Here is a 13,967-nt window from a genome sequence, read left to right as displayed (position 1 = left end):
CTTTCTAAGGTTGTCTAAGACCTGCTAAATCACCATAAGGGTTATCTGGATTGGTGCAGTCTGTCCACTTACATAAGTGTACATCATATACCAGGCCAGCCACTCACATGCACATCTTACTATCTTCATTTCCATATATTTTCCAGTCTGTCAAGGGAGCACAAGAGTTTTATTCTAAACGGTAACGCTTCCAGAACAGTTTGTTCCATTGCCACAACAACTGGCCAATCAAAGGAGGCGAGGGAAGCCAACATTTTGTGCATATTAAGATTTTATCCCTGTACTCAATTTGTTGCTCTATATGACCATTGAGGTGCAGCTTCGACACATGCTCGTGTAGCCGCTACCAATGTATTGAATGTTTATTTTCAAGCTTCATGGAAACATTTGATAAGGGTAAATTGAAAGTGCCAAATGTGTGGGTAGTGAAGGGCACCCACGTTTAGTGTGTATATAGTCGACCTTGATAATACGGCAAAACCTCAGGTGATTGGACTGCATTCGCAGATGCACTGGAAGGCTGTCCAGGAGGATGTTTGAATTTAAAAGACCTGCTACCAGGTCAAAATGATTGAATTCTTCTTTTCCATCCTGTGATGCAGCAGTGTTTGGGTGGACGAGGCCTTGAATGTAAAGATGGGTGTTTGTGAGATGAGTAACACTGGCCCGACTCTACTCTTTCACATGCAAAACTGTCATACAACTGATTTATTCTCAACCCAGACATCCTTGCGATGTGATCCTGCCAAGTGACTGACTGCCAAGCCCTACAAATCTGTGCCCTTCCTTTAACTTGTGACAGAATCTGAACGAGTCCTAGCCGCCTTTCAGAGGCATGTGACTGAGCCTTACCTAATACTACCGGTTTTTTATAGGTGATGCCAACATATGACGAATGTTTCCTCAATCCTGCCTGCCACGCGCCGCTCCCAGTCTACCTGCCTCTCTTAAACCATACTTACCTGTGACTGCAGTGTTTGCCCATTGTCAGGAGACATTGTCAGTCTGGTCTTTTTAGCTAGCAACGCCATACCTTCTGCAGCTTGCATTTTTTTCAATTGAAAATGTATACGCCCAAGACTCAGCATGCGAATGTGGCTACCGGACTGGCTGCGAGTAGGACACTTCACATGGCGCCACTTATCAAATTTGTCTGATAGGTGCTCTGCAGCCCCACATTCATATGCCGAATAGAAGAGACAGTCCTACATGCAATAACACAGATAGTAATACAAGTCAGACAAACATTGCTGAAGTAATAAATGCATGGATTATTGGCATTACACGCCGATGATAACTTGAGCATTTCATGTCCACACTTTCGTCCGTTCACTGATTCAATCCCTTAACGGCACATAGGGTAGATCATTCGCTAGTACGCAAGAACGAGGTCACGGAGAGATGGCTTTCAAAGCACTGAGGCAGGCCTCCTTCTTGCCAGCCTGCCCCCACCCCTTTGAGTCCGCTCACCACATTTGCATGGCTTCCTTGACCTTAGCTCTGCCTCTTCGTTAGGTCTTGCCTCCCTAGTAGCAAGCTCTGACTAGCTGTTTTCTATCATGGTTCAAAGCTTTGAGGCAACCAATAATTCATCCCCAATCGACATGAACCCTGTTCCTCAGAGCTCCCCGGGGCAGCCTCTTACCTAAGTTTTCTTTGTCTGTCGCCACCGTTCACATATAGTTTTCTTTCTCCAATTCTCCAACTCACACACATCCAGACTTAAAAAAAACCAAAAAAACATTCTCCCGTTCTGAACAGGATTCAGTTGACCAATTCACAGTCATTGGTTTAGCTTTATGAACCTGGGTTATATTAAGCACACCAAAATGTTTATAGAGGCATTTTGCTCTTGAAATCTTCACACTGTGTTGCTTTTGTTGGCTTCTTTTTTTTTAGGAATATTTAATTTTGTTTGTGAATTTTGAACTCGGGTGGGGTTTTTAAAGAAGCAGTAATATTGGAAAATTGCAGTATTGAAGATGAATTCTCGGAAGGGAGCAGTACTTTTGTAATCTGACCACCCTAGCAAACTACATTGTGAACTTCATTCTGCACCTAACCAGTAGCAGCTTTGAAGTCTGTGCGCACTGCAGGAAGGCAGTGACTGATGCGCAAATCACTTTCACCATTTGTACAAATCTTTATTCACTTTGGTTTTTCTTTCTACTCCTGTTTTCAGAGTTCGGAGTTCATTTGGCGGAGTTGACTGTCGACCCACAGGGAGCACTTGCCATTCGACAAGTGAGTCTGAGTATTATTGCATGTATATATTTACTTCACCTCCATCTGTGCATGTTCATCACATCTCTGAATTCAAATTACTACTAGAGAGGTAATGTGCTCGCGACCCAAGCTGGTTAGTAGATTTAAGCTATTGGGATTGCCTCTCTGGATATAGTCCACTAATATGTTCATAATTTTCCCTGTCGGCTGTCTCTTTCCCATTGCCTTTAATTTAAAGCTTTAATACTTGCTGCGTTCCCTTGGGATGCACCTTGCCTACTGCCTGGTATTCATTCTCTATTGCAGGAATAAAGAGAACAGAAAAGGAGAAAACACCTTCCATTACCTTGCACTTGTCGATAAGAATTACTGTGAACGTCTCAGTAGCTATAGATTTGGGCTGAGCTCTTCTGGCCGAGAGCAGTGTGAATTAAGCAAGTTATCTGTGAATGCATGCCTCTCTGTCTGTCACACCCACTCATGTAGGGAGTCTTTTTAGCATGTTTTATTTTTTGTAGTGTAGCACATTTTCTTAGTATTTCAAAGGGCTGTTTGATCCTATGAGATTAGAGTTAACCTGTCATTATGAAGGCTGCGTGAGCCAATATATACATGGAGAGAGTCCACCAGAGCGAGGAAAGGGTCACTTCTGACTCTGAGCCTGTGCATGAGCTCAGCCTCAAAAATATTTGGGATGTGACAAAGCTTTCTAGAATATGATGAAAAAGGGACCCTCAAACTTATGTCTGCGGGTCCCTTTTTCCTCCCTGCATCTCCAGCAAGTGTCTGTCATGGTCAATCCCACCCCATGGAGTCTGGTCGGCGTCCGGTCTGTATTAATTGTAGATCATAATCTGGTTTGTGCTAGTGCCTGGGTAATTTTTGCTACGGAGGGAGACTGCCAAAAATTTCTCCATGTTACTTTATAAAGTGTTGAGATCTGTGCAGATTGGATGTATGACTGTCCCATTTCTTAGTCCTTTCAGCAGGTACTTTTTGGGGGATTTAAGTAATTTAGAAATACGTGATGCAGAATGGCCAATCTTTTTAAAGTTACCAAGTAGGTCAGTTACGTGAGGGAGTGTGGGAGTGTTAATTTTCCAATTGTGCTTTTTAATCTTAGGACCCTTAAAAAGTCAATGTCGGGTAGTTCTAAATTTGTGTGCAAAATATAAAACAGGAACATTTTAAGCTGAGTACCCAGGTCTCCTATGGTTTCTATGCCATTAATCGTCCATGACTCCCACTAAACTGTTTCCCCATCTAGTTTAGTCTTATAATTATGCCATAAGGAAGCCACAACTGAGCCAGTCATACTTCTACCTAGTCGCTTGTCAATCAGTAGCAGACAGTTACTGTATCTAACATTAAGTACTTTCAGTGTACAGTGGAAGTCTTGCTATGTTGCAAATAGAGAGGGTAGAGCCAAGTGGCGGAAGGTAAACTAAGTGAATCTCTGTGTCTAGCCATGGAGGGAAGCGGGCATCCTGCGTCCTAAGCCACCAGAGGCCTTGAAAGCCTGTTGATATCTTGGACCGTCGTGAAGGTTAAGGCCCCCTTTGGTCTTATTCATTTTCAAAGTATTCATGGAGATCCTGGCTTTCTTGTCACTCCATAGGAATTCAGATGCGTTTGTCCACGGTTTTAAAAAAGGAGGGGGGAAGGAACGACTGGGAGCATACTGTAAAGAAAATTAACTAGTGGAGCTATTGTCATTTTGACAGTCTCGGCCCGGCCCCACCAGGTAACACGTTTGGGAGACCAGGCGTTCAACTTTTTAAAACATTTTTGTCAGTGTTTTATTGTTGTTAATGGTTGAGTTTTTTTTCACTCTCTACCAAACCAGATACCTGCGTATTTAAAGGCTTCTGGCTGCCATTTCAAACCCAAATAGTCTATCACTGATGAAGTACAGTGGATATTTAGTGGTAAGACCTCGGTTTTGTCCCTGTTAAGGGAGCAGCCTGACACTGAGTGCCTCTCTAGCTCCTGCATAATGAGGGGAATGCCCCAATCGGCCTCCTCTATAAATAATAAAACGCTCTCAGCATATGCAGCTACCAATTGCCTGCAAGAGCAGAAGTTAATACTGTTAATATCGGGATCATACCAAAGTGTCACTAGCAATGGCTCAGTAACCAGCAGTGAGAGAAGTGGGGAAAGCTGGCTTCCCTGGTGGGTACCTGCGACAGTTGGGAGAAAAAAGTATTTCACATTGAAGCGTTTCACTTAAGTACATCAGGTTATATGACTGCATGGAGAAGTATTTATTAAAATGGAGTATCTTTTTATTTGTATTCCATTTTTTGAAAAAGATAACATTAGTACACAATAAATCTCAGAGAGAGGTCAGATAAGCATTGCATTAAATACACTGTTGTGAGTAGAACAGTTAAATGAAGAGCCCAGTTTCTGATAAGATACAGATGGTGTAGGTGCTACGAAAACGTTTATGAAATTAGAAGTACAGAGAATGGAAGTTGAGTTGAAGGGGGCGGTCGCTTCTAGATCTTGTTATTGTTTGAATAGTATCCCTCTTTAAAAGTGACATGGGAAATCCTTGGGATATCTGCAAAATTCTTTCTGCTTAAGTGTTTGACATGGAGAAATTTTAGCAGTTTATTTTTCTGTAGGTAGACATCAAGGGTGTAGTTTCCTAGAAGGATGTAGAGTGTGTGTTGTGGTTAGTTGTGTAATCTGCACTTTGAATGACGCAAAGCCATGTCCACCAAGTATGGAATGTTAAATTTGTCTAGCATTTTCTTTCTTTTTTTTTAACAATCTTTATTCATTTCCCATTTTCACCCCATATATATCCCACCCGCTCCCCTAGCCCCCCTCTCAGACAGGAGAAAAGTTTAATACGCCAAATACATTACAAAATTCATTACATTATTTCATGGTGCACAGTTAACTGCTTCCATCTCCTATTTCTAATTACAATACAATTTACTTAATTTATTACAAATAGCTAAATACCCCGGAAAATATATTTTTAGCTTTGAGTTTGGATCCAGACACGTAGATGGTTCTAAATTTTCATACCTTTTCTATGCTGATTACTCCCTTTTCTCCTATATATGGCTGTTTCTAGATTGTACACTGCTAGCAACCTGGCAAGCCATTGTTGAAAAGCCGGTGCATTGGGATCCAACCAGGCTGCCACAATACACATTTGTAAAACTGCCATAGAAATAAAAATCAATTCATGCCCTGCCATTAGCCGATTAGTGTCAAAAGTCCTTAGCAGGAGTACACACTCAGTTATTTTGGTTTTAAAACTTCCAATAGAAAATTCATAATGTCTTTAATAAACTTATGCAGAACATGACATGATGCAAAAATGCGAACACTATTTGCATTATAAAATACACAGCAAGGACAACATGTTCCCTTCCCTCCACCCCATTTTGCGATTTTGTCTGGTGTATAATACAAAAAGAAGCAAGTTTTATCAAACTGTGCTTGTAGCCTAGTATATTTAAACACCAAAAGAGTGTTCATGGGTGTGCATCCAAAACAAGATGAAGGTTACACTCCCCAGAGAGAGGGACAAAGGTGGGAGCGGGTTAGTGAGGGGACAAATTCTTGATTAGTATGAAGAACCCTCACTCACCGACCTGGTCTGTGACATGCTTCATCATAGGGTTCCCACCGGTTAGACCGAATGTCTGCCCGGTGTGCTTCAACGCCTGATGTTACAGCGGAGCTTGTTTTTGTGTTGTGAATAGTGCAAAAAATACTGATGTTAAAAGAAAGCAGTCTGTGTCCCGAAAATACTTTTTACTAAGAGACCAGCTTGCGTTCTTTAAAAGTGAAACTGACGCCAAAAGGTCACGAATTTGAACCAATAGTGTCCTTAGTGTAAAAAGTTTTTGGTCGACATGTTTCTGCTCAAATTGGCATGCTCAGCCGAGTTTCATCAGGACCAGAAAATACCCCGGGCGGTATACAATCTTGAAGATGTATCCTAACCTGATGGTAGAATTTGCTAATGAAACAAACTCACGGATTTGTTGGACAGTCCTGGATTTTCCCAGCGTCCAATACCCTGTGAAGAAATAAAAAGAAGAAATGCGGCGCAAAGCAACATCATAATTAATCCATTTTTGCCCACGGGGTAAATGCAGGCACACACTTACTCTAGCAATCGTGGGTTCTCGCTCAACCATCCTCCACCATAGAAACTCCATATTGTGCTATATTATAGAAATGTTAATTAAATGTATTATGAATAATAGCGCAATGGTGGGTTATAACTATTGGGCAGTGTAGCATGCATGGTTGTTGGTTGAGCATGCATTCAAAATGACACTAGTTCTAGTGAACGCTAGGGCAGTGCTTCTCAGAATTATAGTTACAAAAGGACAAGGGAACCCAAAAGGTATGCCATAGGGACCTTGGGCAATGACGTATTCTCAAGAACAGTGGTCCCTATTTTGGAGGAAAAAATACTGTGGAAGGATGAACATACACTAAATAGGTAGTATGTTTTTATGTCCAGCCGGACATAGATTTATTTATCAAATGTAAGAACCTTCATCAAATTGAATGAGAACATTAGATTACAAGTGGGCACAGCCGTGACCCACAGAACATAAGACAAACCAACGAACAAAGAAATAGCCAAAGGTAAAGTTCACATATGTCTGTAAGTTAGTACTCAGTAAAACAGACTTAAATATGCATTTGGACACCATTACACTTAACAATATTGCTTATTCATATTGTATATGGTGCGAAAGTGTCGACGACGTTTCGATGCCTCCTAATTACAGGGCATCATCTTCAGGACAGCTTTATAAGTCATTTTTGTCTAGAATTTAGAAAACACTGTCTAAATCACATTACTGTAAACAAGAAAAGGGAAGAAAAATGAAACAAATAGTAAGTTTGGGTATCTGCTAGGCATTAAAACATGTGATTAGTGACTTAGTGTGAAAACAGTCCGCAGAAACGTGATCCGAGGGGGGAATCAAGGTCTGGCATGTGGACAGTGAGTGGTGGTGAACTGCGCAAGGAGTGAAGAGCGGGAGAGGCGAAGTACAAGGATCCATTAAGCGGTATCAAACCAGTACAGTGATGGTTCCATGCACTAGTGAAGGTCGCACAGTGTGTATTGGACAACAGGATTATTTGCCAGATTTACAGGGTCTAGAGGAGGACAGTCAGCATATGGATAGTGATCAACAAGGAATCAATTTGTTCTTGCGTGTCTACGTTATTACAACCGCAACGGAGAGCCCGGCGACTCTACTTGGCAGAACATGAGGTAGCTGGTGTGGGTGAACCACGGCGGCACGAGGGTTTACCACGCGTATTAGTTACCGCGCTGGGGGATAAACAACAGAACTTGGTTAACGTGAGTAGCCAGTTAGATCGGGCTCAGTGTGGGGAGAAAAAAAAAACAAATTTGAAAAATTACCGTGGGGTATTGGGATTCGAGATCGGGACAATGTCTTCCGATATTTAAGGAGGTGCGCGATCACACAGTCTGGAGGGGGGAAAAAAAGGGGAATTGGTAAGTTGGAAATGCCGGTGCTCTGTTGAAATGAGGGAGACTAGGTTGGGCGGCAAAGGGTGCACTTACTTGGATCGAGGGAACAGGAGCGCAATGACTCGTCTGTCTGCTTGATGGCCAGGGATGACGGCGAGGTAGCTAGAGTGCTCCTGATTAACGCTGCGGGGCTATGGAAAGTAAGGGCGGACTGTCTGGGAAAGGGGTGTGGTGAAATAGCACGATGGCGGACATCTTGGAAAAGGGTGAGGGGACAGTGAAACTATGAGCGCGCAAGAGAAGTGCAGACGGCGCAGGAGAATTTAAAAACCAGTGATGTACACATAACGGCGCCGGTGACTTGAAAGTAACACTATGCGCGCGCACGAAAGGTGCAGACGGCGCAAGAGAATCTAAAACCGAAATCTGAAAGAGACACGTTAGTATTAGATTCCTTACCTTAGAGTATCCCCAGGCGTCAGACTGGATCCGGAAATTTTTGCGTAGCAGTACCCTTGCGCGTCGGTAGGCGTCGTCTACGGCTCCGCGTCAGTCGTTGGCGTCGTGGGCGCCGTGATGACGTCGTCGGAGTACTTAGACGCCGCCTCCGCGTGCTGACGTCAGTTCTTCTTTTTTCCGCGCCAGCAAGCGCAGATCTGGAAAAAGCAGTAACCCTAGTCATTTTTTGACTAACCCTTTTTGATCATTTTTGATCCTTTCTCGAGTCTTCGACTCCGACGGTGCCGTAGGGATGCCCGGCTTTAAACACTGTGAGGATTGCGACCGTCTGATGTCGGTCATGGATCCTCACCGACGGTGTTTCACTTGTCTCGGCGTCGATCACGACGACAAGGCCTGCTCCGACTGCCGGGCCCTCTCTTCGAAAGCCAGACGGGAGTGGTCCCGCAGGCGACTCGAACTCCAGCAGTTGGTCCCGCGCCGTGAGAGGTCTCGGTCCCATGGGAGGTCGAGGGACAGGTCGCGGGCTCGGAGCCACCACAGCTCCGAGAGTAGGCCGCACTCCTCCGGGTCGAAGTCGTCGTCAGGTAAGCGGCACAAGAAGTCCAAGCGGCGTCATCGCTCTTCGGACTCCCCCCGACGCTCGCGCGATGCGGCCGGGGGTTCGGGTGACACCACCCACGCGGCTCCGACGGAGTTTGACGTAGTTGTGACGGACGCGTCCCTCCAGGGCTGGGGAGGCCACATGGGAGAGGCGGAGATCAGAGGCCTCTGGTCTCCGGCGGAGGCCCGGCTCCACATCAACTTGTTGGAGCTCCGGGCGACTCGTCTGGCACTGAAGGCATTCCTCCCCTCTGTCCGGGGGAGTGTAGTGCAGGTGTTCACGGACAACACCACCGCCTTGTGGTACTGCAACAAACAAGGCGGGGTGGGGTCGTGGACCCTTTGTCAAGAGGCTCTTCGCCTTTGGCAATGGCTGGAATGCCAGGGCGTGACCCTGGTGGCTCAACACCTGGCGGGTTCTCTGAACGCCAGGGCAGACGAGCTCAGCCGTCGGTGCCTGATGGATCACGAATGGCGTCTGAACTCGGACGTGACGCAAGGCCTCTTTAAGCGATGGGGAGAGCCTTGGTTAGATCTATTCGCCACCGAAGAGAACGCGCAATGTCATCAGTTCTGCGCGTTGGAATTTCCAAGGCGGCACTCGCTCGGAGATGCTTTTTGTCGCAAGTGGAGTTGCGGTCTGTTGTACGCCTTTCCGCCTATACCACTTCTGCCCAGAGTGCTGAAGAAGATCAAGCGCGACCGGACCCAAGTCATCCTTGTGGCTCCGGACTGGGCGAGAAGGTACTGGTATCCAGAGCTACTCAGTCTGTCAGTCGATCCCCCGGTTCGTCTGCCTCTTCAGGAGGACCTTCTGTCGCAGCAGCAGGGGACGGTCCTCCACCCGAACCTGTCCAGTCTCTACCTCCATGCTTGGAGATTGAGCGGCGACAGTTGAGGCCATTTGACTTGCCTCCTGAAGTTTGTAACATCATTCTGGCAGCCAGGCGTCCCTCCACAAAGTCGGTATACGCCTGCAGGTGGAACAGATTTGTGGCTTGGTGCACAGCAAAGGCTGTGGATCCCCTCAAAGCCCCTCTTTCTGAAGTCCTTCTCTTCCTTCTTTCTCTTGCCCAGCAGGGCTCTGCTCTGGGCACAATCAAGGGCTACCTTTCTGCCCTTTCAGCCTTTCTCAGGTTACCTGATCAACCTTCTTTATTCAAGTCCCCTATTGTAAATAGATTTCTTAAGGGCATCACACACACGTTTCCTCCTGTTCCGTTTGTGATGCCTCAGTGGGACTTGAACCTGGTTCTTACCTTTCTGATGTGCGCTCCCTTTGAGCCACTTCACAACTGTCCTCTTCGCCTTCTGACTTTGAAGACTGCTTTCCTGGTTGCCATCACCTCTGCCAGTCTGACGCCTGGGGATATTCTAAGGTAAGGAATCTAATACTAACTAATGTCTCTTACAGATATATCGTTACACAAGTAGTGCTTTTGGTTGCGGCAAACACTCCATGGAGTGTTTAGGAGCACGCACTGTTTAACCACACGTCAAGTCAAGTCAAGTCAGAGAATTTATATAGCGCACTACATACCCAGAGGGTCCCAAGGCGCTTAGAGAGGGGAGGAAGATTACTTGTCAAATATCCACGTTTTAAGCTGCTTTCTGAATGCTAGGTGGTTCTGGGTGAGGCGAAGGTAAGCGGGGAGTGAGTTCCATGTTTTAGCAGCCAGGTATGAGAAGGATCTGCCGCCCATGGTGGTCTTGTTGATGCGAGGTACAGTGGCGAGGGCTTGGCTGGAAGAGCGTAGTTGGCGGGAGGGGGTGTAGAAGGACAGACGTGAGTTGAGGCATTCTGGTCCGATGTCGTAGAGTGATTTGTGTGCGTGGGTTAGCAGTCGGAAAGTGATCCTCTTATTGACGGGTAGCCAGTGGAGGTCTTTAAGGTGACCGGAGATGTGTTCGTTGCGTGGGATGTCTAATATGATTCTGGCTGAGGCGTTTTGGATTCGTTGGAGTTTCTTCTGGAGTTTGGCGGTAATGCCTGCGTAGAGGGTGTTTCCGTAGTCTAGTCGGCTCGTGACCAGAGCATGGGTGACTGTTTTCCTTGTTTCGGTGGGGATCCAGCGAAATGTTTTTCTCAGCATGCGAAGAATGTTGAAGCAGGAAGAGGATACGGCGCTGACTTGTCTATTCATTGAGAGTGAAGAGTCCAGTATGATGCCTAAGTTCCGTGCGTGGTCTGTCGGGATGGGTGCCTTTCCGAGTGCTTCCGGCCACCAGGAGTCGTCCCATGCAGAGGGGGATGTACCTAAGATGAGGACTTCTGTTTTGTCTGAGTTCAGTTTCAGACGGCTTTGTTTCATCCATTCGGCAACTTCTTTCATTCCTTCGTGTAGGTTAGTTTTGGCGGTGCTGGGGTCATTGGTGAGAGAAAGGATTAGTTGAGTGTCATCCGCGTAGGAGATGATGTTGAGGTTGTGTTGGCGGGCGATGGTCGCGAGGGGGCTCATGTATACGTTGAAGAGGGTGGGGCTGAGTGAGGATCCTTGTGGTACGCCACAGATGACTTCAGTGGCCTCGGACTTGAATGGTGGGAGGCGGACTTTCTGAGTTCTTCCGGTGAGGAACGAGGTGATCCATTCAAGTGCTTTTCCTTGGATTCCGATGTTATTGAGGCGTTGTAAAAGGGTGCTGTGGCAGACTGTGTCAAATGCTGCAGAGAGGTCGAGGAGGATGAGGGCGACTGTGTCTCCATTGTCCAGTAGAGTTCGAATGTCGTCTGTTGCTGCGATGAGGGCGGTCTCAGTGCTGTGTTTTGCTCGGAAGCCAGATTGTGAGGAGTCGAGGGATTTGTTGGCTTCGAGGAAGGCGGCGAGTTGGTTGTTGACAGCTTTCTCGATGACTTTGGCCGGGAATGGAAGGAGCGAGATGGGGCGGTAATTTTTGAGTTCGGTGGGGTCCGCTGTGGGTTTCTTCAGAAGGGCGGTGAGTTCAGCGTGTTTCCAGTCTTCCGGGAAGGTGGCGGAGTTGAGGGAGCTGTTGATGACGTCTCGGAGGTGCGGTGCTATGACGGAGTCTGCTTTGTTGAAGATGTGGTGAGGACATGGGTCTGTGGGGGATCCTGAGTGGATGGAATTCATCAGGCGGATTGTGTCCTCAGTGGAGATTGGGTTCCAGTCGTTAAGGGTGTTCACGGGGGGAGAATGTTCAGCACAAGGTAGGGTGGGTTGGTTTCCGGGTTGGTTGTCGAAGCTGTTGTGGATGTCTGCAATCTTGTTGTGGAAGAATGAGGCTAGGGAGTCGCAGAGGGCTTGAGAGGGGGTGATGTCGTTGGAGTTGGCCGAGGGATTGGAAAATTCCTTGACGATGTTGAAAAGTTCCTTGCTGTTGTGGGCGTTGTTGTCTAGTCGATCCTTGAGTGCTGTTTTCTTGGCCTTTCGGATTAGTTGGTGGTGTATGCGGGTGGCGTTTTTGAAGGCGTCCTTGGTGCTAGTAGTTGGGTCTTTTTTCCAGGCCTTTTCGAGGGAGCGGCAGAGTTTCTTGGACTTCTTAAGATCATCGTTAAACCATGAGGCCTTTTTGCTGGCAGGTTTGTTTTGACGTTTCTTCAGTGGTGCTAAGGTGTCGGCGGTGTTGGATAACCATAGGGTGAGGTTGGCGGCGGCTTCGTTTGCGTTAGAAGAGTGGGCTGGGGTGTTTAGAAGGAGCGATGCGGAGATCTGGTCTGTGGTGATTTTGTTCCAGTTTCTTTGCAGAGTTGGTTGGAGGTGGTTGGTGGGTTTTGGTTTGTTGTAGGTGAAGTGAACGCAGCTGTGGTCAGTCCAGAGGAGCTCCGTAGTGTGGCTGAAGGAGACATGATTGCTGGAGGTGAAGATGGGGTCGAGTGTGTGACCTGCGATGTGGGTGGGCGATGTTACCAGTTGTTTAAGTCCGAGGTTGGCGAGATTGTCCAAAAGGGTGGTGGTGTTGCGGTTGTTGATCTTTTCAAGGTGAAAATTGAGGTCTCCCAGAAGGATGTAGTCTTTGGAGGGGAGCGCGTGAGGAGTGATGAAGTCCGTGATGTCTTCACTGAATTTTGCGCGGGGTCCTGGTGGTCTGTAGAGGAGGGTGCCTCTGAGTGTGGTCTTGGGGTCAATGAGGATCTGGAAGTGAAGGTGTTTAGAGTTGGCGAGGTTAGCGTCGGAGCTGGTTGAGATGCGGATTGATTTCTTATGGACGATGGCGATTCCTCCTCCTGTGTGGCCGGTACGGTCCTTGCGTGTGATCTTATAATCTTCTGGGATGGCAATGGTGATGTCTGGGGCGGAGGAGGCGTTCATCCATGTTTCTGTGAGGAAGGCGACGTCCGGAGAGATGGTGTCTAGTAGATTCCATAGGTCAATGGCGTGTCTGTGGACCGATCGGGTGTTGAGAAGGATGCACTGTAGGTGGTTGGGGTCGGGATTCTGTGGAGTGTTCGTAGCGGAGTAAATGTCGGAGCCGCTGAATTTGCAGGAGTAGCATGAGAAAGGTCCATGGGTGTGTCTAGGAGCTGCTTGGACGCAGTTGGGGGCGCGACCGGGGTTAAGGGCTAGGAGGGTGGCGGCATTGTAGGTAACGCGGGAGGGCTGGGCAGCGCGATGGGCAGGGGGTATGGCGCTGGGTGCGGTCCAGGCGCGGACGGGCGTAGACGGGCTTACCTTTGGCGCACCTTCGGCGTGGCCGAAGCGCGTGGACGCTGCGCGTGGGGGCATCAGGCATTAATGGACAGTGGAGGGGGCGGAGCGTGGGAGGGTCAGCTGGGAGGCGGGATCAGAGAGGCGGGTCAGGGGAGAGAGAAAAACACAAGATGGAGGGCGAAAGTGAAACTACAAGCAGCAGCGAGGGCACAACACAATGCTCGTAAACAGGCAGCCAAAGGCTCTAAATTCCAGCACAATACCTCTGCTAAAGCGTAACTCGAGGACTATCAACCTTGGAGCACAACACAGCTAAGAAGTGCACGTTATGAGCACAGAGCGCCAAACACAATTGAAGTACCAGGATTCTAAAGCGCCAGGCGGTAATCAGCTTCGAAGCGCTAATGCTGACTTTTAGATAAACGCGGTAAGCTTTACAGGCAATGATGCACAGAGCGAGATGCAGAAAATTAAACTACAGCAAGCACAATTCAATTTTGCTAAATGGAGTACTGAGAGCGCAGTGCGACTAATTGCTTCAGAACGCGATGATTTAATCAATAATAACGATACCA

General features: G+C 47.3%; 1 protein-coding gene across 1 annotated transcript in view; it reads left to right on the top strand.

Annotated features, from left to right (window-relative positions):
• The window catches only part of IPO9 (importin 9), a 514,800-nt gene that overhangs the window by 61,154 nt on the left and 439,679 nt on the right, over window positions 1-13,967 (top strand). The window contains exon 3 of the mRNA XM_078644100.1: window positions 2,183-2,244. Within this exon, the coding sequence (XP_078500226.1) occupies window positions 2,183-2,244 (62 nt within the window). The remainder of the gene's footprint in view (window positions 1-2,182; window positions 2,245-13,967) is intronic.

Source organism: Lissotriton helveticus, chromosome 5_1 (genome assembly GCF_964261635.1).
Source record: "Lissotriton helveticus chromosome 5_1, aLisHel1.1, whole genome shotgun sequence".
Classification (NCBI taxonomy): domain Eukaryota; kingdom Metazoa; phylum Chordata; class Amphibia; order Caudata; family Salamandridae; genus Lissotriton; species Lissotriton helveticus.
Note: the sequence above shows the minus strand (reverse complement) of the source record. Positions and strands in the feature narration are given on the sequence as shown.